Raw genomic sequence first — 22,217 nt, forward strand, 5'->3', positions numbered from 1 at the left:
TTAAGTGGCTTGGGTTTTTGTTTTTGTTTTTTTGTTACGAAAAATTAGATTCCGTTTGAAAGAGGAAGGGTAAGGATGTGGGAAGGATCCCGTTGAGGTCCCCGCCTGGCCTCCTAACGCACCGAGCTCACGTCGAGGAAATAGATTTTCTTTAGGAAGAACGAACGATTCCCATGTTCTCTCTTTTCAGATGGCATCTATTTCAGATGGCGAGCTCTGGGGAAAACGAAGGAAGGGGCATTTATTTGGGTTTCTGCCCTCCCCCCCCAGCTCTTCTTTGAAGCTCTGCTTCTCAGCTCCCCCACCCCCCACCCACCCACACTTCTAATGTTGTCGTACAAATGAGGGGGGAGAGAGTTCTCTCTTCATTATCAGACTTAATGAAATGACTAACTATGTATTTGGGCCTCGGACCATTCACGGCGGCTTTGTGAGAGGCTTGTCAAACCCTCCCATTTCTAGAGAGCAAGGAATGGTTTGGGGTGTGGGGGAGGAGAGAGAACCTTGTAAGTTAATCTCTCCTGTCCCCCCTATTGTCCGTGCACCTTGCATGACAAAAAGAAGGGGGGCGCCAAGCCCTCTCTCCAAATTCCTAGGCAACAGGCGCACGAGGCCAACGACCCCCTCCTCCTCCCCACTCCTGGATCATACACTTCCAAAGTGTTCCTATATTAGGAATTTTATTTTATTTTTTAAAGGAAGGGACCCTGCCTACACACTCCCAAACCTTCCTAACTGGGCCATGTGGCGTTTCAATGGACCTTACTCCCAAGTAAGCCTTCCCCTTCCCCACCCCACCCCACCGATAGGCCTTGAGAGAATCGGGGCTCGGAGAAATCCAATCCACACAGGAGAAGTTAATGGGGAACACGAAAGATATCGCGGTCGATTCACTCTCGATTTTTCGCACTCTCCCTGCCGCCGAGTAGCAACTTTAAGCATTCGAGTCTTGGTGAAAATTCTATTCGAACGCTCGTTTCGCGCGAAGATTATTTTATCCCTTTCATTTTCTGCCTCTGCCATTGCTTCCTTGGACAGTTTTCAAGACCCTGGAATTGGAGGGCGGCGGCGTGCGGGGGAAGGGCGGACTAATTGGCAAAGTTTTATTGCTATAATTATTCGCATTAGTATTATTCACTGGGAGGGGGAGATTCTAGGATTCCCAGGCCCTTTCCCGAGAAGATAATGAAGGAGGGGGTCCCAAAAGGTTTTATTTTCCCTATTTATTAATATTACTATTATTAATGAGGGGGAGGGAGAAAGCGAGAAAAAGAAAAATTCAGGGGTTGCATGCCAGTCCTCCTCAGAGTAGACCCACTCGGAAGAATGGGCACAACGAACGCAAGTCCATTCATTTCAACGGGTCTACTTTGAGCAGAACGTGGTAGAATGGGCATTCCGAGAATTACCGGTCCCTTTTCATTTTACTGCCGGGGTGGATTCGTCATCAGTAATATAGTAAATATAATAGTTTTACATACAGAGACCCGAATAAGTGGCTCGATTTCACACAAACTTTACAGCCCAGATCCTCGCGCGCAACTGTTTCAGACAGGTAACGCCGCCTGCCCCCTCGCAGCCCAAGCCCCCTCCCGAAAGGAAACCGCGAGGAAAACTATCCTTGCCCCCCACCTGACACCTTTTTAGAGATTTCTCGAGAGGGGGGCATAAAAGGGCGCCTTTTATTGCTAAAGCTGGCTTGTTTCTTTGGGGTGGGGGTCTCCCCAGGACCGATCTACCGATACACACACACACGCGCGTCCTCCAGCCCCCCGTGGGCCCCGATCCGCGAGCACCCCCTCCTCCCCAAGGCTCCTGAGGAGGCAAAATACTCACAGAGTACCCCGGCAAGCCAGGTGAAAATCTCGCCCCTCAACAATAGGGCTGCCTTCTTTTTCCCCCTCTGTGCCAAGCGCAAGGCTGGAGCCAATTTAGATATGCTATAAATTAAGAGGTTGCCATAGCCACCGGCTCGCCATTGGCCGCCGCCCACCCGACGTGGCGCCCGACGTCACCAAATCTGAATAAGGATGCGCGAATTACTAAAGCCGGGAGACAAAGCTGGGCGATGGGAACAGCATGAAAGTGGAGCAAAGTCCCGGGCAGCCACCCACACGCCGGCGGAGAGGACCGCGGAAGGGGAGGAAGCGCCGGGCCTGCTGGGCCTCGTCCCTCTCCGCCGCCGCCGCCACCACCACCACCGCTGCCGTCGAGGCTCCCTGCCGGGCCGAGGATGCGTCGCTGCTGACCTGCCCGGACGGCGCCCTGCAGGCGGACCGAGGCGGAGAGAGGAGCTAGCGCGCTGCCCCGACGGCAAGTAGAGAGAGCGAGAGCGCACCGAGAAGCGCGCCGGAGAGGGAGCGCGCGGAGAGGCGAGGTGGGCTGGCAGCGGGGCGCGGCGCGGCGAGATCCTCACCACCCCCATCCGGCCGCGGCTATGATGGTTCACTGTGCCGGCTGCGAGCGGCCGATTTTGGACAGGTTCTTGCTCAACGTCCTGGACCGGGCCTGGCACATCAAGTGCGTCCAGTGTTGCGATTGTAAATGCAACCTGACCGAGAAATGTTTCTCCCGGGAAGGCAAGCTCTACTGTAAGAACGACTTTTTCAGGTGAGGGGCGACGTCTCTCCATCTCCTTCCCCCACCCTTAAGCCTCCCCCCTCTCTTTTCTAACCCACCCCCCACCAACACCCCAATAGTCCCTCTTGGATGATGTGGGTTGTAGTCGTAACCCCACTTCCTTGGGGTCTGAGCCCCCCCCCTAAATGGAGTGCGATACCTCTGAGTTTAGAATTGCAGCCCCTGAAGTCATCCCCACCCCACCCCGGAAAATTGCACACCATAGTCCATCCCCTTCAGGACTGCGGTTCTACTCTTCTCTCGACTCTCCAAAAAGTGTTGCTAGTTCTGTGTAGCCAATGTGTAAATAGACGCTAAGGGCCCTGACTCTGAACAACGCCCCCCACTCACACCCCACACAAAGGCCTGATCCCTCTATGGCTGTTTCCTTGGGGTTAAGCCAGGCATCGCCAAGCGTGCTCCTTAGGCATGCGTCCTTTACCCAGGAGTAAGTTCCATCGAAATGGAGGCTTGCTGCTGAACAAAGGGGCATAGGATCGGGCCATCCTAAATTCGGTTCCTAGGGAAGATAGTCCCATGGGGGGGGGCAATGGGATTTACTACCGAGTAAGAGGAAGAGGCTTGCATCCTTTGATTTAGAAACTCAGACAGAAAGGAGGGGGGGGTCCTGCGATTTTTTATTTTGTTATTTTAAAGGTTTTTATATAGCTTGTTATTGGAAAATACTGGCAAATGGGGGGGGGGAGTAGCAAGGTCAAAACCTGCTCTCTCCACCAGCGATGGATTTATCCGAGAGAGCGCGAAATCGGGGTACCCGAATTACCCAGGAAAGACTGGGTAAAAGGAATACTCCATATCCATTCTGACACAGGCAAGGAGAGCCTCCTTCCTTTAGAGAAAGGGTCGAAAGAAGATTTAGCCTGCCATTATGTGCGCGCTTTCCGTGGGAAGAACACCCACCCATCGAATTCACTAGGGCTTCCTTCCGAGTAAACTCAGGTCTGATGTTCTGACGGCGAGGCTGCCCTCCAAGGTGGTCTTAGGCGCGCCAAAGCCCATGAATTTCCCGGCGGCACGGTACAAATATTTGTCAGCATGACAGAGGCCCTGAAGTTCTTGCGTATGGACGTCCAAACGCCCCCCTCCCCACCCCAACAATGCCAAATCGACGCAATCCCCTTCCCCTTGATTTTATATTTTCCTTGAAAATATAACCAGCAGGGCCCTCCCCCCACCTCCTGTTAATCTGGGCAACCGAGGTTTAAATATATGCAGTCCGACCCTACTCGGGAGTAAGTCCGATTGATTTCAACCGTCTCCTTCACAATTTACAGCTGTTTGCGCAGAAGTTAAAGTCCTATTGATTTCAACCGGGCTTACTCCCAGGTAAGTGCGGCTGCAATTATAGCCTATATAAGCAAAGGATGACAGTTTCGGGGGTATTTGGGGAGCGATGCCTGTTCACCACCCCCACCTCCTAATATATACACATTTAGACGAATCCATTTTTGTGACTATTCATAGAGGCACATTATTTTTTCGTCCAGGGGAAAGGGGTCCAGGTCCCTCCCCTCCAAGTATTATTATTATTTTTATTATTATTATTGAACAATAATATTTTTCGAAGCCCTCTAGATCTTAAAAGCCAGTTGTTTTCAGGTGTTGTCCCCCACCCCGCCAAAAACCTTCGGAGAAGGAGGTGGAAAACTTCGCCTCCTTTGACTGTGGCCCACCCGCATTTCCCACTCCCCCCACCTCCCTTCCTTATTGTCTTCGGGAAAATGAAAATCAACAAATAAACCCTCATTTTGCAAATGCAAATCCATTCCAGCCTTTTGTTTTCGGGCATTAATTGGAGGTAAAGCGCCTATCTGTTTAGAGATGGAAATGGCAGGCACGGGAAGGTGCGGTGCTGTAGGGCGAGAGAGGGGGAGCCGAAGTGACTTCAGCTCTGCGGGCATAGGGCCCCCCAAGGCAAACGCATATGAATGAATGGAGGCTAAGCTGCTTTTGCACATGTAAACGGGCCTGTAATGGCCATTCTGAATTCTTAGACTTTCCAGCCCCTTCCCTCCCCCACCCCCACTTTTTAAAAACTTTAAACCCCTTGAACGGTTTGGTTTAAAAAATAAAAAATTCTTAATAAGGTGCAGATGAGGCGACCGCCATACAAACTAACCGCACCAAAATGATTTATGGGTTGTAATGTTTTCACTAAATCAACGTCATCCCGGGGAGAAAATGGTGCCAAGAGAAGGAGGAGGTGATGACTTGGAGCCTTGTGAGCTCTATACCCCAAATTCGAGGTGTATGCAGACACACTGACACATCGATACAGTGACTTCGATTTTGTTTTTTTTTGGACCACATTTCAACAGGCGATTCTTACACGTTACACACACGCACGCCTAGCTACCCACACAACTCGCTGCAATAAGGAAAATTAAAAGCGTTTCCACAGCTCTCGTTTCCCCTAACGCAGCGCGCTTTGCTTTTTGCGACGGCGAAGGGGTGGTTCCTAATGCCTAGATCTAAAGAACCCCAGTTTGGGTCTTTCTACTGTGGCCCCGATTCAGTCCAACGCACCACACACGCCTGGGGGGAGGGACGCACCCCAGCTGCCAACAAACAATCAAAAAAGGACCTAGTGAGAGTGTTGCTACAGGCCTCAAGTAGATCAAGCACCCGGGACTGGATCCGACGGGGGTTCTCCTGCGCAAAGTCGGCCGCGATGGCCCAATTCCTCTGGACTGGAGGCGGGAAAGATTGCGTTGGTCGGATCCTGTTCCTTCCCCGTCACCAAAACTTCTCCAGGGCTAGGTAATAAAATGACCCTTCTGTTCTCCTCCCTCCGCTCCGTCCCAAAATTATTTGGCAGCGTCTACCGGGAAGGTCTAGAAGTTCCCAGCGCGCAAAAATACCATGGAGAGCGGCTCCCCGCTAAGACTCCTTTCCTTCCTTAGTGGGTCCTCATCCTCTCTTTCTCTGACCTCCCCCCTTTTCCTCACCCCACTCTTACGCTATCTCTTTTGTATCCAGGAGGTTTGGGACCAAGTGCGCCGGGTGCGCGCAAGGCATCTCCCCGTCGGACCTGGTGCGCAAAGCCCGGAGCAAAGTCTTTCACCTGAACTGTTTCACTTGCATGGTGTGTAACAAGCAGCTCTCGACGGGCGAGGAGCTTTACATCATCGACGAGAACAAATTCGTCTGCAAGGACGATTACTTGAGCTCGGCCAGCTTGAAAGAAGGCAGTCTCAACTCAGGTGAGCCGACGGAGCCGGCCCTACCCTAGGGCAGGGGGAAGGAGTCGCCTTTGGCAACCGATATGGAGTGTCAGGAAAGAACAGCCTTTTGTTAGCTATTTGATTCGCGATTTCTCTCTGTGTGTGTGAGCGCGGGCGCGCGCCAGGGAGGAAGAGAAGCGCCTTAGTTCAGTGGTAGAGGATCTGCTTTGTGTGCAGAAGTCCGCGGGATCAGTCCGCAGGATCAGTCCCCGGCATCTCCGTATAGGGCTGGGGGAGATGCCATGTCTTAAAGCCTGGAAAGCTGTGGGTCGGTGCAGAGGCAATACATGGACCAATTTGTGTCTGATTCAGTATCAGACAGCTTCATAGGTTCCTTTGCTTTTTGCCTCAGCTGCCAAAGTAACTCGAACGGCCTGCAGTTGGAAAGCGTGCATTTGCTGCTAGATTGTGGCGGTCTCCTATAACAACTGTACTGTTGCTCTTAGTGAGCGGTACTAGGGATTTTGCTGTTCCTGTTATTTATTTTTTGCTGATTGATTGCTGATGTGTGGACACCTAGCCACACTCCTTTGGGAAGTAGGACCCATTGAACTGGGTGGAACTGATTTCCCAGTAAAGGCGCAGAGGCTTACGCTGTAACGCAGGTCCCTGCCCCGAGTTGCTTGCAAACCTACGTTGGACGGAGAACGAGCAAAGGGAGCGGAGATGGATGGGTCAGAAGGGACACATGAGGAGGAGCGCAGCCCCCAGCCCAGACCTTCAGAGTGATTCTGAGGACCTTCGACGTTGCATTTCTATCGCGCCTTTCTTCCGCCAATTGGAAGGTCCTTTTCTATATCCCACCAGGCGCCGCGCAGAAGGATTTCTGCGCGAGGCGGGTCTCTGCCTGGAGGAGCTTACAGTTTAACTTTAGACAAAGGGAAGCGGGGAAAGGAGGGAGACAAAAGAGGGACGAGGAGAGTGAAGGAAGGATTTCGCATGGGGAGGGAACAGAAGAATGAGCCGCGGCGGTGAAGACCGTGGTTCCAGTTCTTTCTGTTTGGGGAATTAACCCGTCGGTGCCGAAATGGATTGCACAGCATTAGGGGGGTGGGGGTGCTAGCAACAAGGGAGAGTGAAGGAGAGAAGGAAGACCTTGTATTTGTCTACTCTTAAAGCTTTACCCAGAAAAATATTGCTTGGAGGATCTGTCGAATTTGTCCCTTTCCTTCTCCGTCTTTGTTTTGTTTTTGTAAAAGAGGGGATTTGGAAGTCACCCTGTTTAGGAGTGCCTTCCCGCTTCCATCTGTGGGGGTATATGACCCTGGTCCCCTGCAGCAGCCGTCGAGGGGGAGGCATCTGGCGGTTCAATCCCTCCCCCCCCCCCCCAGACACGTTGCATTCGTTTGAATACAATAACTGCTTTTGCTGGATAGGATAGGACCAAAGACCCTCCAATCTCGCGTGTTGTCTCCAGAGCGTCCAAGCAGGCGCCTCTAGGGAGACCTACAAACCAGTGGGGGTGTCTCCAACGCCTCCCAGAGACTTTTTGCTTCCTTCCAGCGGTATCAATAAGCGCAAAGCAAATTTCAGAACGGCTTCCCTCTCTTTAGACGGGGCGGGCGTCGATTAGTAGGGCCAGCAGCGGAAGTTACTGATGAGAGCGGGGCCTCCAAGAGGGGCCTTGCATAGCAAGCCAAACACCTTACAGGAACGTAGGAAGCAGCCTTATATTGTCTACCCTGACTGGCAGCGGCTTTCTAGGGATTCAGCTGTATTGGGGGGGGGGGGATTCAAGCAGCTAGCTCCCTTCTGCATGCAGAGCAAATGTTCTACCAGTGAGCAGGAATAAAATTAGAACTTTTTAGAGCGGGGAGACAAGAAAATTCCTATTGAAAGTAGGTTGAAAGCGAGTGTAGTGTAGCGGTTAAAGTGTTGGCCTGGGAGATCAGGGTTCAAATCTTCGCTCGGCCATGAAGCTCACTGACTGACCTTGCGTCGGTCTCTGCCTCTCAGAGTAACCTACCTCGCAGGGCTGTTGTGGAAAGGGAACCATGTGTGCCACCTCGAACTCTTTGCCGGAAAGGTGGGATATAAATGCAAATAGCAGCAGCAGCAAATTAGGAGGCAACGTACTGAAGAGGTTGCTGACGGTGTGACGTTTTTGAAAAACAAACCTCATTTTATTTCACAACTCCTGCAACTGGGACATGTTTCCCTTTGCTCGGAAGTCAACTCCCCTTACCTCCAACAGAGCCGCCTTCCCAGAAACGTGCGTCTACGATTAAGGTGTGTAGAGAGCACATAGTCTGGGATTCTTCCCCGCCCCAATGGTCCTGCAACACCCCTTCCAAAACCAGACCTGTCCATATTCCTCCCTCCTTCCATTTTTCTTCTTCTTCAGGATCGGGACCCGGGTGCTTTGGGTTGGGTTGGATCTAGGGGAGAAAGTGGGGGAAAGGGATCAAGAGGACTGGGGGTGGGGCGCCGCTGGCCTCTGCTTTTCAGACAGCTTTATTTGTTTGTTTGATTCATTAATGAATCAATTAATTGATTGCATTTCCCTCCGCCCTTGGGATCCTCGGTGCTCCTCAGAGCAGCCTGTGTCCTCTTCCTCCTGTCTTTTCTTTTCACCTTCCGCGTATTTCTTTCGAGGGAGCCCAACCAGAGATAGACAACTGCTTTTCTCTGAAAGCGGTACTTGGTGGCTCCCTCCTTAGTAAGATTGAATTGTTGGTGTCGTCCTCCTTTCCCAAAACGGCGCGCAAAGTTCTCCTCCCTGCTCTCACAACAGCCCTGCAAGGTAGGATAGGCCGAGAGGCAGTGGTCGCCCTGTGAGCTTCATGGTTTGAGTGGGGATTTGAACCCTGGTCTCCCAGGTCCATGTCTGACCACTACACCACACTTCCACCTTCCTTTCCAGGCCTTTCTTCTCTCCTACCCTAGGTCCAAACAGGGTGAAAGCTGATGTTGGTGTTTTTTAAAGTCCTTGCAGGAGGGGAGGGGTCTTTGCATACCTAAGCCTGGTGACTGATGAACGCTGTCCTGCCAAGTGATCACTTTGGGAAAGAGAAAGACTGATACCCCTTTCCTTCTGTAAATCTGACCCGTGCAGCTGTTAGCCCTCTCTTCCCAAAGAGTGACGCCCACTCTCCCCTTTCCTTGTCAGTGTCCTCTTGTACCGACCGAAGTCTGTCTCCAGACATCCAGGACCCGATGCAGGACGACACAAAGGAGACCGACAACTCCACCTCCTCCGACAAAGAGACCACCAACAACGAGAATGAGGAGCAGAACTCGGGGACCAAGCGGAGGGGACCCCGGACCACCATCAAGGCCAAGCAGCTGGAGACCCTCAAAGCAGCTTTTGCTGCCACCCCGAAGCCCACCAGGCATATCCGGGAGCAGCTGGCCCAAGAAACGGGACTCAACATGAGAGTCATCCAGGTAAGAGGACCCGCGCTCGGTTGTTGAGTCCGAGCTCCGATGGGACTATCACCTTACCTGTTCTGCACTAGACCATAGAGGGGTTTGCTCATCTCTGTGCATTTTGGTGGCCCTTAGGGGATGATAGAGCCACTGCTCTTTGGAATGCAGCGTTCTCTATATCCAGCCACGCACTCGTCTACCGAAAGGGGGTGATCTTCTACATGTTGCAGACTGCATCATAGCTTGTCACAACTGACATCGGCAAAGGGTCTTTTGTGATGTGATGTCATCTGAGCTCCAGATGATGTCACTCACTCACATCACCCAGCAACAACCAGGAAAGTTGGAAGGAGCTACAGAAATCTTCAAGCTTTTTGTCCTCTTTACCAGAAGGTGGCCATCATTTTACCTTCGTTCTTCATCCTGAAATGTTTTGGGAAACCTTAAGTGTGGAATATTAGTATACTTGTTTTTATGGATAGTGGAAATCCGGATGGGTAGTACTAAAGTATAGGTTTTTTGTTTTTGTTTGTTGCAGGCTATGTGACACTTCCCTCTCTCCTTTTGTAGAAAGGGAAAAACTTTCATGCTTCATCAAAAGGACATCGTACACCCCATTATTCCTATTGTCCCACCATGCTAGCTGCCTAGGAAAGCCCAACCTGAGGAACGCTTTATGAGGAAGTAAACCCTACCAAATTCATGAGATTTACTTCCCAGCAGACCTGGCTGAAAATCAGTTAAGGGAAAATGTATGGTCAAGTCCCTTTAAAATGAATGTGGATACCAGCCTATTCTGCTAACAAAGGTCCGTATAGTTAAAGCCATGGTTTTCCCAGTAGTGATGTATGGAAGTGAGAGCTGGACCATAAAGAAGGCTGATCGCCAAAGAATTGATGCATTTGAATTATGGTGCTGGAGGAGACTCTTGAGAGTCCCATGGACTGCAAGAAGATCAAACCTATCCATTCTGAAGGAAATCAGCCCTGAGTGCTCACTGGAAGGACAGATCCTGAAGCTGAGGCTCCAATACTTTGGCCACCTCATGAGAAGAGAAGACTCCCTGGAAAAGACCCTGATGTTGGGAAAGATGGCGGTCCAACCATCTTGTCCTCTGTCGTCCCCTTCTCCTTGTGCCCTCCATCTTTCCCAACATCAGGGTCTTTTCCAGAGAGTCTTCTCTTCTCATGAGGTGGCCAAAATATTGGAGCCTCAGCTCAGTTAAATCACTAGTCCCCTTGATTTCAACAGGAAAATGAATCCCTCAGTTTGGTGCTCTCCCATTGAAATCAACACATAGACAGGTGCTTTATATACCTAGTTGGGCCTTTGGTGCAACTAGCTCAGTATCCTCACTGACTGGGCAGCAGCTCTCCAGGGTTTCAGGAAGGAGACATTCCCAGCCCAGACCTACCAGGACCTTCTGCCTGAGAAGCAGATGCTCCACCATAGAGCTATGGCCCTTCCCCCAGCAATGTACACTGCCCCCATGAGGTTGGAGGTTAGACTGCAATCCTGGGCACAATAATTATGAAGTTACCAGTAAGTCTTGCTGAAATCAGCAGGACTTCCTCTTGAGTAAACATGCATGGTTTTGAGCTGGTGTTAAGACAGACATGATGTTGTTGTAAGTTTACTATTTATCTGTTCTGTCCAAGTAAGTCATACTCAGAGCAGACCCACTGAAACTATTGATTGATTGATTGGACTTGGATTAGTCATGCCCCTTTATTTCAATGGGTCTATGCTGAGTATGTCTCAGTTTAACACAGCCCTGTTCTGCTGGAAATATTTCCAGCATTGCAAGCAATCTAAGGGAGGATTTGATAAGCCATTTTAAACAACGGGAAACATTATATAAATGCAATATTGCAATAATATAGAGGCAAGTGAAAGGATAGCAAATTAATATTACATGTTTTTTTGTTTTGATTTGTATTGTGCACAGAATTTGAAAGAACTCAAAGTGGTACCTGGTAGCATTCCTATGCAGGGCATTTCAGCAATTTTTATCATACACCTGTATGATTGCCTTATGTTTTAAATTGGGATGGGGTGCAGGCCAAAAGAACAATGAGTAGCTCTGGTGAGATTCAGGGACTCCTGCTTGACTTATAAAGCAGCCTCTCTTACAATGACTTGTTTCGACCCCGAGTTGTAAATTAAACATTAATGGAGCCACAGGGTCGTCAGTTGTATCAAGAGTAGACCCACTGAAAATTAATGGACATGGCTAATTTAAGTCTATCATTTTCAATGGATCTAGTCTAACTTAGCTGGATACAGCCCTCAAATCCATCAACTTGGCTCCAGTTATCAATACATTATGATGGCAATATGGATTAATGTCATGAATTTTAGAATATCATCACATAAGTGGGTTAAAAAAATTACTGACTAAAAAAATAGTACAATATGATCTCTACCTACTAATAAGTAAATCCTATTGAGTTCAGTGGGGCTTACTCCCAGATAAGTGGACAGAGGACTGGGAAGAAGTCATAAAATCATATAGGCATTAATAAAAAATATAGTCATCAGAATTTAGCCATAGAAATGGAGAGAGAGAGACCTCCAAGGTGGAAAAGATGGGTTGTAACTGTTGATAGTCCTACTCAAAGTAGACCTATGGAAATGTATGTATTCTGTGTAAGGCTTGCACTGGATCCAATCCTTTGATGTTTACCTCAATTCAGAGGCCAAGGCTGAAAATGAATAATCTAAAGACAGCCCCCCCCCCCAGAGGGTTGTTCAAGGATTGTGGATTTGAAACATGGGATCAGTGTTCTTTTGCAACAATGCCATGTAGCACCCATCTGGGTGGTCCGGTAGCATCATGCCACATGGAGTCTACTGAAGCAAACCCTACTATTATTATTAGCATTAATTTTATATTTTATTTCTATGCTGCCCATCTGGCTGGGTTTCCCCAGCCACTCTGGGCAGCTTACAGATCAGATTCCTCTAGTTCCCCCTGCCTTTTCCTCCTGTCCATGATGAATGAAACAGCCTGTGTAGGACTGAGTACAGTGGTACCTCAGGTTACATACGCTTCAGGTTACATACGCTTCAGGTTACAGACTCCGCTAACCCAAAAATAGTGCTTCAGGTTAAGAACTTTGCTTCAGGATGAGAACAGAAATTGGGCTCCGGCGGCGCGGCAGCAGCAGGAGGCCCCATTAGTTAAAGTGGTGCTTCAGGTTAAGAACAGTTTCAGGTTAAGTACGGAGCTCCGGAACGAATTAAGTACTTAACCTGAGGTACCACTGTATCTTGCAAGTGTGTGTTCTCTCTCTGGAGCAGTTTAATAGAGAATGACAGTGGAGCTTCCAAGTTCAGAGGCACTATACCTCTTAAGTTCAGCTGCTGAGGCCAAGGAAAAGAGAGAAGGGTGTTGCCTTCATGTTCTGCTTATCTGATTCTCAAAAGCACCTGCAAGGTCTAAATGGATGCAGGTCTAGATCAAAGATGGGGAAATGGTGGCCTTTTAGGTGGGACTCCAACACCCATCAGCCTCAGCCAGTATGACAGATGACTAAGCATTATGGGAATTGCAGTCCAACCTGACCTGGCAGCCCACAGATTCCCCATCTCCAGTTCGAATGGACCTTTGATGCCATCTAACAGGAATAGTCTTATGGGTAAAATAGGACAGAAGGGAATCCCATTCTGGTACTTTAAAGCACCAGGTTTTTGGGGATTCCGGAGCAAAACCAATACAAGCACCACCAAGAAGTATTAAAAATGCAGTGGGAAATCTCTAGAATATTCTAGTACAGGTCAACATGCTTTTTTTAAGGCGGGGAAAGTGATGAAACAGGAGATATTTTGGATTGTTTCCCCACATTGCTAATTGTACCATTTAGTGCACACTACTTCTAGTAGTTGTTACTCCTAGTAGTTGTTACTCCTACTAGTTATTACTACAGACATTTCTATGTAGTAGTAGTAGACTGATGCTTAATTAGGGCACAAAACAGCAGCAGCAGTCATAGCAGCAGAGCCATCATGCAACCTTTCACCCCACAAATTAGTGGGCTTACCCACCCTACTACCAGTCCATGGCAATATAACATCATTTATTAGCACAGTAATACATAGGGACTTTTCAGTGTCCTAGAGTCATAGAACTGTAGAGTTACTTGGAAGTGACCCCAAGGGTCATCTAGACCAACCCCCTGCAATGCAGGAATCTCAACTATTTAGTCTTCATGGGCAGATCCTGAACGCCTCTCCTCCAAACCGGGTTTCCTCTTGATGGACCTACAAAGAAAACCCTTACGTTTTTCTGCAAGCAGGAGGAGGGGGTATCTTTTTGTCATTGAATGCCCTCCCCCACTTTCTCTTCCCCTCCCCGCTTCCCCATCTTCTCTTCCCTTTATGTATATTTTGAGTTTGATTGTGTGGTGTGCGTTTTTTTTAAATCCTAATTTCCTGCCTCTCCATCCGTCGGCCTTTCTTTTGGGTGTCTGTTCGGGTTCGGTCCGGCCGGAGGGCGTTACCGTGGCCTCTCTCCTTCTGTGCCCCCCGCAGGTTTGGTTCCAGAACCGACGGTCCAAGGAGCGACGGATGAAACAACTGAGCGCGCTGGGTGCCCGGAGACACGCTTTTTTCAGAAGTCCTCGACGCATGCGCCCTCTGGGAGGCCGCTTGGATGAATCCGAAATGCTAGGCTCCACCCCTTATACTTATTACGGAGGTAAGAAGGTCCCCCCCACCACCGATTGGGGGTGGGCGGAATCGTGCTGGGCGCTTTCCCTTCCTTTCATCCATTGACTTTTTTCTGAGTTTTGTCCCCAAAACATATTAGAATCCCAATCAAACAAGGATCACCATCCTAGAGGCATTTTACCTGGGCATCCTTACCTGATGCAGATCCACACTAGTTACATTTAAAGCACATGACTTTTCCCAAAGGACCCTGGGAACTTTTTTTCCCCTCGGGGTACCGGAGACGGTAGGTCTGTGAGTGAGGAACTACAATTCCCATGATTCCTTGAGTAGAAGTGCTGTGCTTTAAAAGGGGGTTGAATGTTGTGAGCGCAGCCAGATTTTACTTCGGAGTAAATGTGCATTTAGGGACTAACTTGAAGTCAATACTCTCGCTGCTGAAATTCCGCCCCTTTTGGACATCCCATCAGCTCCTGAAGACGCGCCTCTCTAGACAAGCTAGCCTTGATCTCCTGGCCACAACCTCCTTGTTTAACCGTATTAATTGTTTCTTCAACCATGCTGTTTTAATGAATTTGTCCTCTTGTATATTGCGCTTATGGAAGGTTTGATTAACTGGTTTCATTCATTGTGCGTTTTAACTGGGCGGATATAATTTATATCATTGGGTTTACATTTGTAAACCGCTTAGAAGCCATTTTCTGACAAGGAAGCTGTATATAAATACACATATAAATAATCACTAGAGCCCAATTTTCCCTTTCTGCGTATACTGTAATGTTTTATTGTTGCTATGGCCATTGGCTAATGCGAATAAAGTTTTATCTATCAGTCACTAGAGCAAATAACTTAGGGGCTACTTTGAGTAAAACCTGGAAGAATCTTGGCTTGGGAGCCAGCCTCTTTAGAATCTCCTGCTTCCTGAGGGAGAAAGAGTAAAATTTTCTTTCTTTCTTTCTTTCTTTCTTTCTCTTTCTTTCTTTCTTTCTTTCTTTCTTTCTTTCTTTCTTTCTTTCTTTCGTAGTTTTTCATCTGCTTCCTCTCCCTTCCACACAGATTCTTCCTCTTCCACCTCTCCCTGTCTTCCGCTTTTCTTCCCCTTTCCTCCCTTAATCCCGCTCTTTTCCTGCCTTCGCTAAAATCACTGAAAATCCGAGGGTGCTCGGAAACCAGGGCCGCCGGTTGCTTGAATTTGGCTGCCCCCTCCCCCCAAAAACACACCCTTTCCCCTGCTTTTTGCTGCTCCTCTCCTCTTCGTTCCTCTTCCGCCATAGTTGCCCCCCCCCTTGTTGGTGACTCCTCCAGTTGGTTCCTCTTCTTACCCTCCCCCTTGTTTCCCCTACCCCCGCCCCCCCCAGCTGGTTCCTCAGTCTAACCCTTTCCGAAGGCTTCCCCGACGTTTTTCAGGCCAGCCTCTCCCTCCGCCCCGTCGGTTTTCCTCGACGGGGAGGAGGCGTGGTCCCTGCCTGGATCTCCTCCTCCTTCCCGCCGCCCCGCCCGAGAAAGGGGGCTTTGTGCGGGAGGGTCCGGCTGTGCCCGACCCCTTTGACGCCCCGCGCTCCCTCGCCCTGCGCTGCGACGAACAAAGCTCCAGCTGCCTCGCCTTTGTACTCTTTTCAGACGGCATTTGTTCCAATTACGGCCGAACCCCAGGCGCGTATGGAAGGCGGCCGCCGCCTCTGGCCAAGAGCCCCGGACATTTGTCTTCCAGGCACCGCGTCTCCGTTTCCCCGCACCCCGTCACCTTCCAGCTCCCTGAAGGCGAACCCCGTTAAAAAACAATCCCCCCAAAAGGAACCAAAGGCCGGGAGGGAAAATATTTATTTACTTCTTTGAGCAAGGTTCGCTTGGAGGGAACATAGAAACCCCATTTCCCCGAGGATTCCGAGGTCTGTCTGGTTTCCTGCTCCTTATACCCAGTCTTTGGAGGTAGGGGGTGTTATTTGGCATTCTTCCTCCCCCTAGGGGACGAGATCCCTTGCCCCCCCCCCCATAAAATATTTGAGAGGGCTGGGCCCTCCAAAGTTGACAGGCATTGCCGTTCAGATGGTGTTCAGATGGTGTTTCGTGATCGATTAGGCAGGGCGGAGCTTGCCTGCCCCCCCCCCCCAATATTTTATTCAATTTGGTACCCGTGGAAGGGCTGTAGCTCCGTGGCAGAGCATTTTTCTGGCATGCAGAAGGCTCCAGGTTCAATCTCAAATGGTACCTCCAAATCCCTTGTCTAAAACCGTGGAGAGTCGCTGCCAGTCAGCGCAGGTAATGCTTGAGTTTAGCTGGTCGGACTCGGCATCAGGCCGTTTTTTATGGCTGTGTGCTCCTTCTCCCCTTAAATCGCCAGGGGTAGTTTTCGGGTAGTGACGGGAATGATGCTAGGCTGGTTTGGGAAGTAAAATTACTTGAACACAGCGGGACTTATTTTCCTATAAGCACTGCAGAGGATTTTCTCGTGTGTTTTACGCGTCTCCTTAACTCTGGTTGTTCCGTGCGCGCGGGCGCGGGCGTTGTTAGGAAGAGGTATACACGAGTGTTATTAAGCAATTAAGTAAATAATTAATTCAATGTACATTCTATGGAACTATCTTCTGGTGTCAGAAATTTTAAAAAGCATGCAAACTAATAAATAAAGCCACAATTTAAGCATCCGAGAGGAACGGGAACAGCCTGTACGTTGGATATTTAGCATGAGAAGTGAAGTCAAATAAGATATATTAAAATACACTGCTACAACGTGGTGCCCTGCGGGGGTTTCGGGCTGCCTGAAGAGAAACTCCTGTTCGCTGGCGAATTCTAGCTGTTCCCAGAAGTTTCTCCCTTTCTTTCTGAGAGTGTATGTGTCAAATTATGTGCAGAAAATGCCCTCTTCTCATGGAAAAAAAACGTGTCTGTGTGAGTGTGCGTAATATAAATGTATACTTCCGGGAAAAGGGCCTTTTTTTCTGTGGCAGCTCCTAAGCTGTGGAATGCCCTCCTCAGAGAGGTGCGTCTGGCACCTTCACTACGCAGCTTTTTGCGGGAATGCTGAAGACCGTGGCCTTTGACACTAGTATGTGCTTCCAGATCCCGCCCTCTTCTTGTGAATCAATGTTTTCAACTGTGTCTTTTACTCTGAATTTTAAATAGTTGCAACTGGCCCCGAGACCTGCTGGTGAAGGGCGAGTGATGAATTATTTTTAAAATCATTATTATGAAAAGCAATAACAATAATTAGAGCGGCAAGATAATGCAAGTAACCTCTTCCCCTCTAGAGGATAAGCGTGCGGACTTGGCTCCGGCTGAACACCTTTGTTCTAGGCTTGTGTGGGCCTTCTCCCCCCCCTTTTTTTTAAAGGAATGGGTGTATCTTTAATCGAATTAACATCCTATCCGCCACTGGCGGAGGATGATGGGCGGGGAGGGGGGTGAGGAAGGTGCAGGCCGGGAGAGAATTGATTAACTCCAGCCGGTTTAAAGCGACTGCTTCTGCCCTTGCTTCCTCCTAGTTTTCCGAAACTAAATTTGCAGCCCAATCCTAATCGCGTTTACTCTGCGTTGAAGTCCCACCGCATTTTAAGAAGTTTTTTTTTTTCCTCCTCCCACCCGGGTTCCTGCTAGTAAAGATTAACTCATTTGAATGTGAAGCCCCAATTTCTGGAGATTTAAGATTTTTGTATTTTTTATTTTAAAAAATGTTACAAGCCCATCTTTCCCTCCTGCTTTATTCAGGCTCGGAGCGTATGGAAGGGGCGTATAGAATCAGGCGCGCATCTGATAGCAGTCCATAAACAAACGAACGTTAAGGCGGCGCCGGGCTTTGATGTGTCTGCTACTTTCTCCACGAACGTTCTGTTTGGAACGCCGTGACGTATCGAATAGAATTCGATGCGGGGGGGGGGCGGATGTCCTTTAAGGATGCTTTGAGTGTGTCGTCAGGGGTGTTTGTTTCTGAACAAAAAAATCGGGAGAGGTTTGTGGGGCGTTTTAAACTGTTCCATGACAGTTTAGGCAGGCGGTAGTAGATAGTTGGAGGGTGGAAGCGCCTGTCTGATGCGTCAGGCCAAAAGAATTCCAGTTTTTGGCTTCCCACATCCGCGGAACACGCCAGCAAAGCGCTTAGGCAAGAAAAGCATAACAAAAGGAGCTGGCTTTTCTTTCTGCCGTATTTATTTCGCGATATACTGCCTCTGGGGGTGGAGGTTTTGTTTTTGAGCTCCGGCAGCTCATAGTCGTGGCATCCGCCATTAAATTGTCCCAATGATTAAGACAAAACTCACCAAAATTATTGCTTAATTTATTATTGAATGCATTTACTTATTTCTTGTTTTTAAACCCCACACTTTATAAAGAATAATCGCCGTAGATTCACACTGTGTTGTTTTCGGTGACCCCAAACCGTCCACCCCCCGCCTCCGTGCGCGCGCACACCGATCCCACCCCACAGTAGCTGATCACAGACCCTCATCCTCATGCGGGAAATGGCACAACCGTCTTGCGCGCCATGGCTGCGATCCTACACCCACTCACTGGGGGGAGGGGCGCTATTGAATTGAGTGGAACTTTTGAGTTTACCTGCACAGCATCGAGCTATAAGTGGGTTTCTGGCCTAAAGGCCGTGTCCATGCCTAGGTTTCTGTGGTAGAAGTTTATCCTTTGTATAAATGTCTCTGTGTATGTTTCTTTCTCTCTCTCTCTCTCTCTCTCTCTCTCTCTCTCTCTCTCTCTCTCTCTCTCTCTCTCTCTGTGTGTGTGTGTGTGTGTGTGCTCACTGATTTATAATTTGTGCTGTGAGCTGTTTTGGGGGCAGATCAATGTGAAAATGCAGCACCCGAGCAATAAATTTAGTAGCAGTATATTATTACTGTTGTTGTTGTAGTAGTAGTAGTAGTACGTTGTTGTTATTACCATGTTATACTAATAATAAAATTATTAGTAGTATACCATTATTATTATTATTATTATTATTATTATTATTATTATTATTATTATTATTACAGCATGCTGTTGTTCTTGCTGTTGTTGATAATGCATGCAAATAAAATATCAGCTGTTATTGTACTACTACTACTACTAATAATAATATATTTCTATGCCACATTTCTACTATTTGCAATAATCGTGGTTGTTAATAATCTTTGCACTTCTCCTGGGGTTATGTCCTGGCCTGTTTCATCTGGCCCACTGTGGATAATTTCAAGTTTGAATCCTGCCTGGCGTTTGACCATAGCTGTCAACCTTTCCCTTTTCTTGCGAGAAATCCTATTCGGAATGAGGGAATTTCCCTTTTTTTTAAAAAAAGGGAAAAGTTGACAGCTATGCGTTTGACCCTTCTCGGGCCTTCCTGAGTGTCCTTCATTCTTTTACGACTGTCCTGGCTTCTGCAGACGTCTTTGTGAGCCTCCTTCTGTTTATTTGGGGGAGGTCAAGGGGTGTGGAGCAGAGAGGGTTTGCTTCTGAGCAAAACAGCCGCCCAACAATGCGCAGGCCTGCAGCTTTACCTCTCCGAGGTGTTTCTCCGGAAAGGAGTCCAGCTGGATTCAGTGGCGGAGCTGATGCTTGAACTCGGTTGCGCGTAAAGCAAGACTAACATAAACGGCTCTTCCTTCCTTCCGGGAGGTGTCAATGGCCAACTATGCTTGCGGAAGGGCTTTTGTCCCAGGTCCCATCCCCGATGACCTCTCCGGGTTAGTGATGGGAAATATTCCCTGCCTGGAACCCCGGAGAGGAGCCTCTGCCAGCCATTGCGGGCAGCACCGAGCTGCATGACGCGCAATGGTCTCAACTCCCCAAACTGGCAAGGCAAGGCAGTTCTGTGGGCGCGGCTGCCCACCTGCCTTGGTCGTCCAGGAGAGAAATGGCAGGAAGCCAGCGGTGTCTTCTTCTGTTTCCTAGCCCAGGGCTGGCAAATCCCGTTGGCATCGATATGTTGATGTATTGCTTTTTTGTTTGCTTGCTTATCCCTTCCTCCACGGAGATTGCTCTGTCTCCCCACCCCTCAAGTTTATCCTCACAACAACCCTGTGAGGTAGGGTAGGTTGAGAAATAGTGATTTGCCACAGGTCGCTCACTTGGGGATTCATGGCCGAGCGGGGAATTGAACCCGGACCTCCCCAACCTCGGTCCAGAGCTCTAACCATTGCACCACACCACCTCTCCATCCATGGGATTTTTTAATGGTTAACTGAGGGGAGGAAAGCTCATACTAATAACAAACTTTTGTTGTTGTTTAGTCGTTTAGTCGTGTCCCATTCTTCGTGATCCCATGGACCAGAGCACACCAGGCACTCCTGTCTTCCACTGCCTCCCGCAGTCTGGTCAAACTCATGCTGGTAGCTTCGAGAACACTGTCCAGCCATCTCGTCCTCTGTCGTCCCCTTCTCCTTGTGCCCTCCATCTTTCCCAGCATCAGGGTGTTTTCCAGGGAGTCCTTTCTTCTCATGAGGTGGCCAAAGTATTGGGGCCTCAGTTTCAGGATCTGTCCTTCCAGTGAGCACTCAGGGCTGATTTCCTTCAGAATGGATAGGTTTGATCTTCTTGCAGTCCAGGGGACTCTCAAGAGTCTCCTCCAGCACCATAACTCAAAAGCATCAATTCTTCGGCGATCAGCCTTCTTTATGGTCCAGCTCTCACTTCCATACATCACTACAGTGGTACCTCAGGTTAAGTATTTAATTCGTTCCTGAGGTCCGTACTTAACCTGAAACTGTTCTTAACTTGAAGCACCACTTTAGCTAATAGGGCCTCCTGCTGCCGCCGCGCCGCCATCGCGCAATTTCTGTTCTCATCCTGAAGCAAAGTTCTTAACCTGAAGCACTATTTCTGGGTTAGCGGAGTCTGTAACCTGAAGCGTATGTAACCTGAGGTACCACTGTAATAACAAACTTAGTTGGTCTCTAAGGTGCTACTGGGAGGAATTTTTTGGTTTTGAGGGAAGGAGGGTTTTTCTCCTTGTAGGATCTCGTCAACTCGGTTTTAGATCCCGTCTCACCTGCTCTCGCTCTCTCCTCTCTCCCCTCCCTCCCCCGCTCAGATTACCAAGGCGACTACTACGGCCCTGGGGGCAACTACGACTTCTTCCCGCACGGCCCCCCCTCGCAGGCGCAGTCCCCCGCCGATTCCAGCTACATCCCAACCTCGGGGGCCGGATCCACGCCGCTCGGACCCCTGGAACCCCCTCTTCCCGGGCACCACGCTTCCGAGAACCAAAGGTATACGGATATGATCTCTCACCCCGACACGCCCAGCCCGGAGCCCGGGCTGCCAGGCTCGTTGCACCCCATCCCGGGCGAGGTCTTCAGCGGGGGTCCCAGCCCCCCTTTCTCCATGTCCAGCTACAGCGGGCCCCTCTCGCACCCCAACCAGGAGCTGAACGAGACGGCCGTGTGGTAGAGCCACCCCCTGGCGGAGGGCGCGCGCCTGACCTCACCGGACCGAAAGAAGAGTAGCCCCCTTTTTTTGTCCAGCTCCGCCCGCTCCGTCGGGGCGAAAACTCCGTTTACCAAAAGCGCCACCACCGTGATGCCAAATCGCGCCTCGCCAGACCTCCTCTTCCCCCCACGCCCCTCGGGGGCCGCTCAAGGACCGCGCGCGGCCCGCTGTCTGGCCCCGGGTGGGCTCACAGTGGGGACGTTGGACATGGCTGGCGGGCCCCCCCAACCAACAAACCAACCCACCCACCCACCCCGGTTGCAGCGCCCAGAAGTGGTTCGCCGTCTTTGTTCGAGGAACCTCTGGAAGCGAATCTCTGGAACTCGCCCATTCGTTGGACCAAAGCTGGACTCGCCTGTTTCACAGACTGGAGGATGTGAGAAAGAGGTTGGGGAGCAAAACGACCATCACCTGTCCCCGCCCCGTCCAGGATTGCGTCTTGGGTTGTTGTTTTTTTTGGGTTGTTTTGGGTTTCTGTTTTTCCTAAATCCGAAAAAGAGAGAGAGAGAGAACCAGTTTATTTTAATTAAAAGGTTTATTTTGTGCGTGTTCGATGGTGGCAGGAGAAGGGACTTTGGGAAAAGATCTCCGGAAAGGAGGAATGTTTCATTGGTGGCACGTCGCCCCCTCGTGGTAAGTGCTGGAACGACTTGCAGGACTTATTTAAATATGTTGAGAGGGATTTGGGGAGGGTGTTCTTTTTTTGTTTTCTTAATTATTATTATTATTATTAATATTATTATATTATAATTATAATTATTTTGGCGGAAATATAACCACAACTACCAATAAAAGTTTTTTAAAAACCCAATTTTGGAATGCCACTAGCAAACGCCAATCCAGTCTAAACCTTTCTCGGAGGCAACACACCTGTTTAAGAATGTATTATAGTTTTTTGCTCCTAGTTTC

General features: G+C 49.3%; 1 protein-coding gene and 1 long non-coding RNA gene across 3 annotated transcripts; one reads left to right on the forward strand and one right to left on the reverse strand.

Annotated features, from left to right (window-relative positions):
• The first annotated feature begins 2,071 nt into the window (after window positions 1-2,071).
• On the forward strand, window positions 2,072-22,186 carry LHX5 (LIM homeobox 5). 2 transcript variants are annotated; one of them, XM_081892471.1, is made up of 5 exons: window positions 2,072-2,610; window positions 5,620-5,843; window positions 9,007-9,251; window positions 13,767-13,932; window positions 20,911-22,186. In XM_081892471.1, exons 1-5 carry the CDS (start codon window positions 2,438-2,440, stop codon window positions 21,267-21,269), a joined length of 1,167 nt encoding a protein of 388 aa, XP_081748597.1. In that variant the 5' UTR covers window positions 2,072-2,437; the 3' UTR covers window positions 21,270-22,186. The 2 variants fall into 2 exon arrangements, with proteins under 2 accessions (XP_081748597.1, XP_081748596.1); XM_081892470.1 differs by having other exon boundaries at window positions 2,076-2,610; window positions 8,974-9,251; window positions 20,911-22,184.
• LOC309359170 lies at window positions 8,296-9,412 on the reverse strand. Its single transcript, XR_014163759.1, has 2 exons — window positions 9,309-9,412; window positions 8,296-8,746 (listed from the first exon to the last, which is right to left on the reverse strand). It is a non-coding gene; the product is annotated as an uncharacterized lncRNA (long non-coding RNA).
• Window positions 22,187-22,217: the final 31 nt, after the last annotated feature.

Source organism: Podarcis melisellensis, assembly GCF_964234715.1.
Source record: "Podarcis melisellensis genome assembly, chromosome: 16".
NCBI classification, from domain to species: Eukaryota; Metazoa; Chordata; class Lepidosauria; order Squamata; family Lacertidae; genus Podarcis; species Podarcis melisellensis.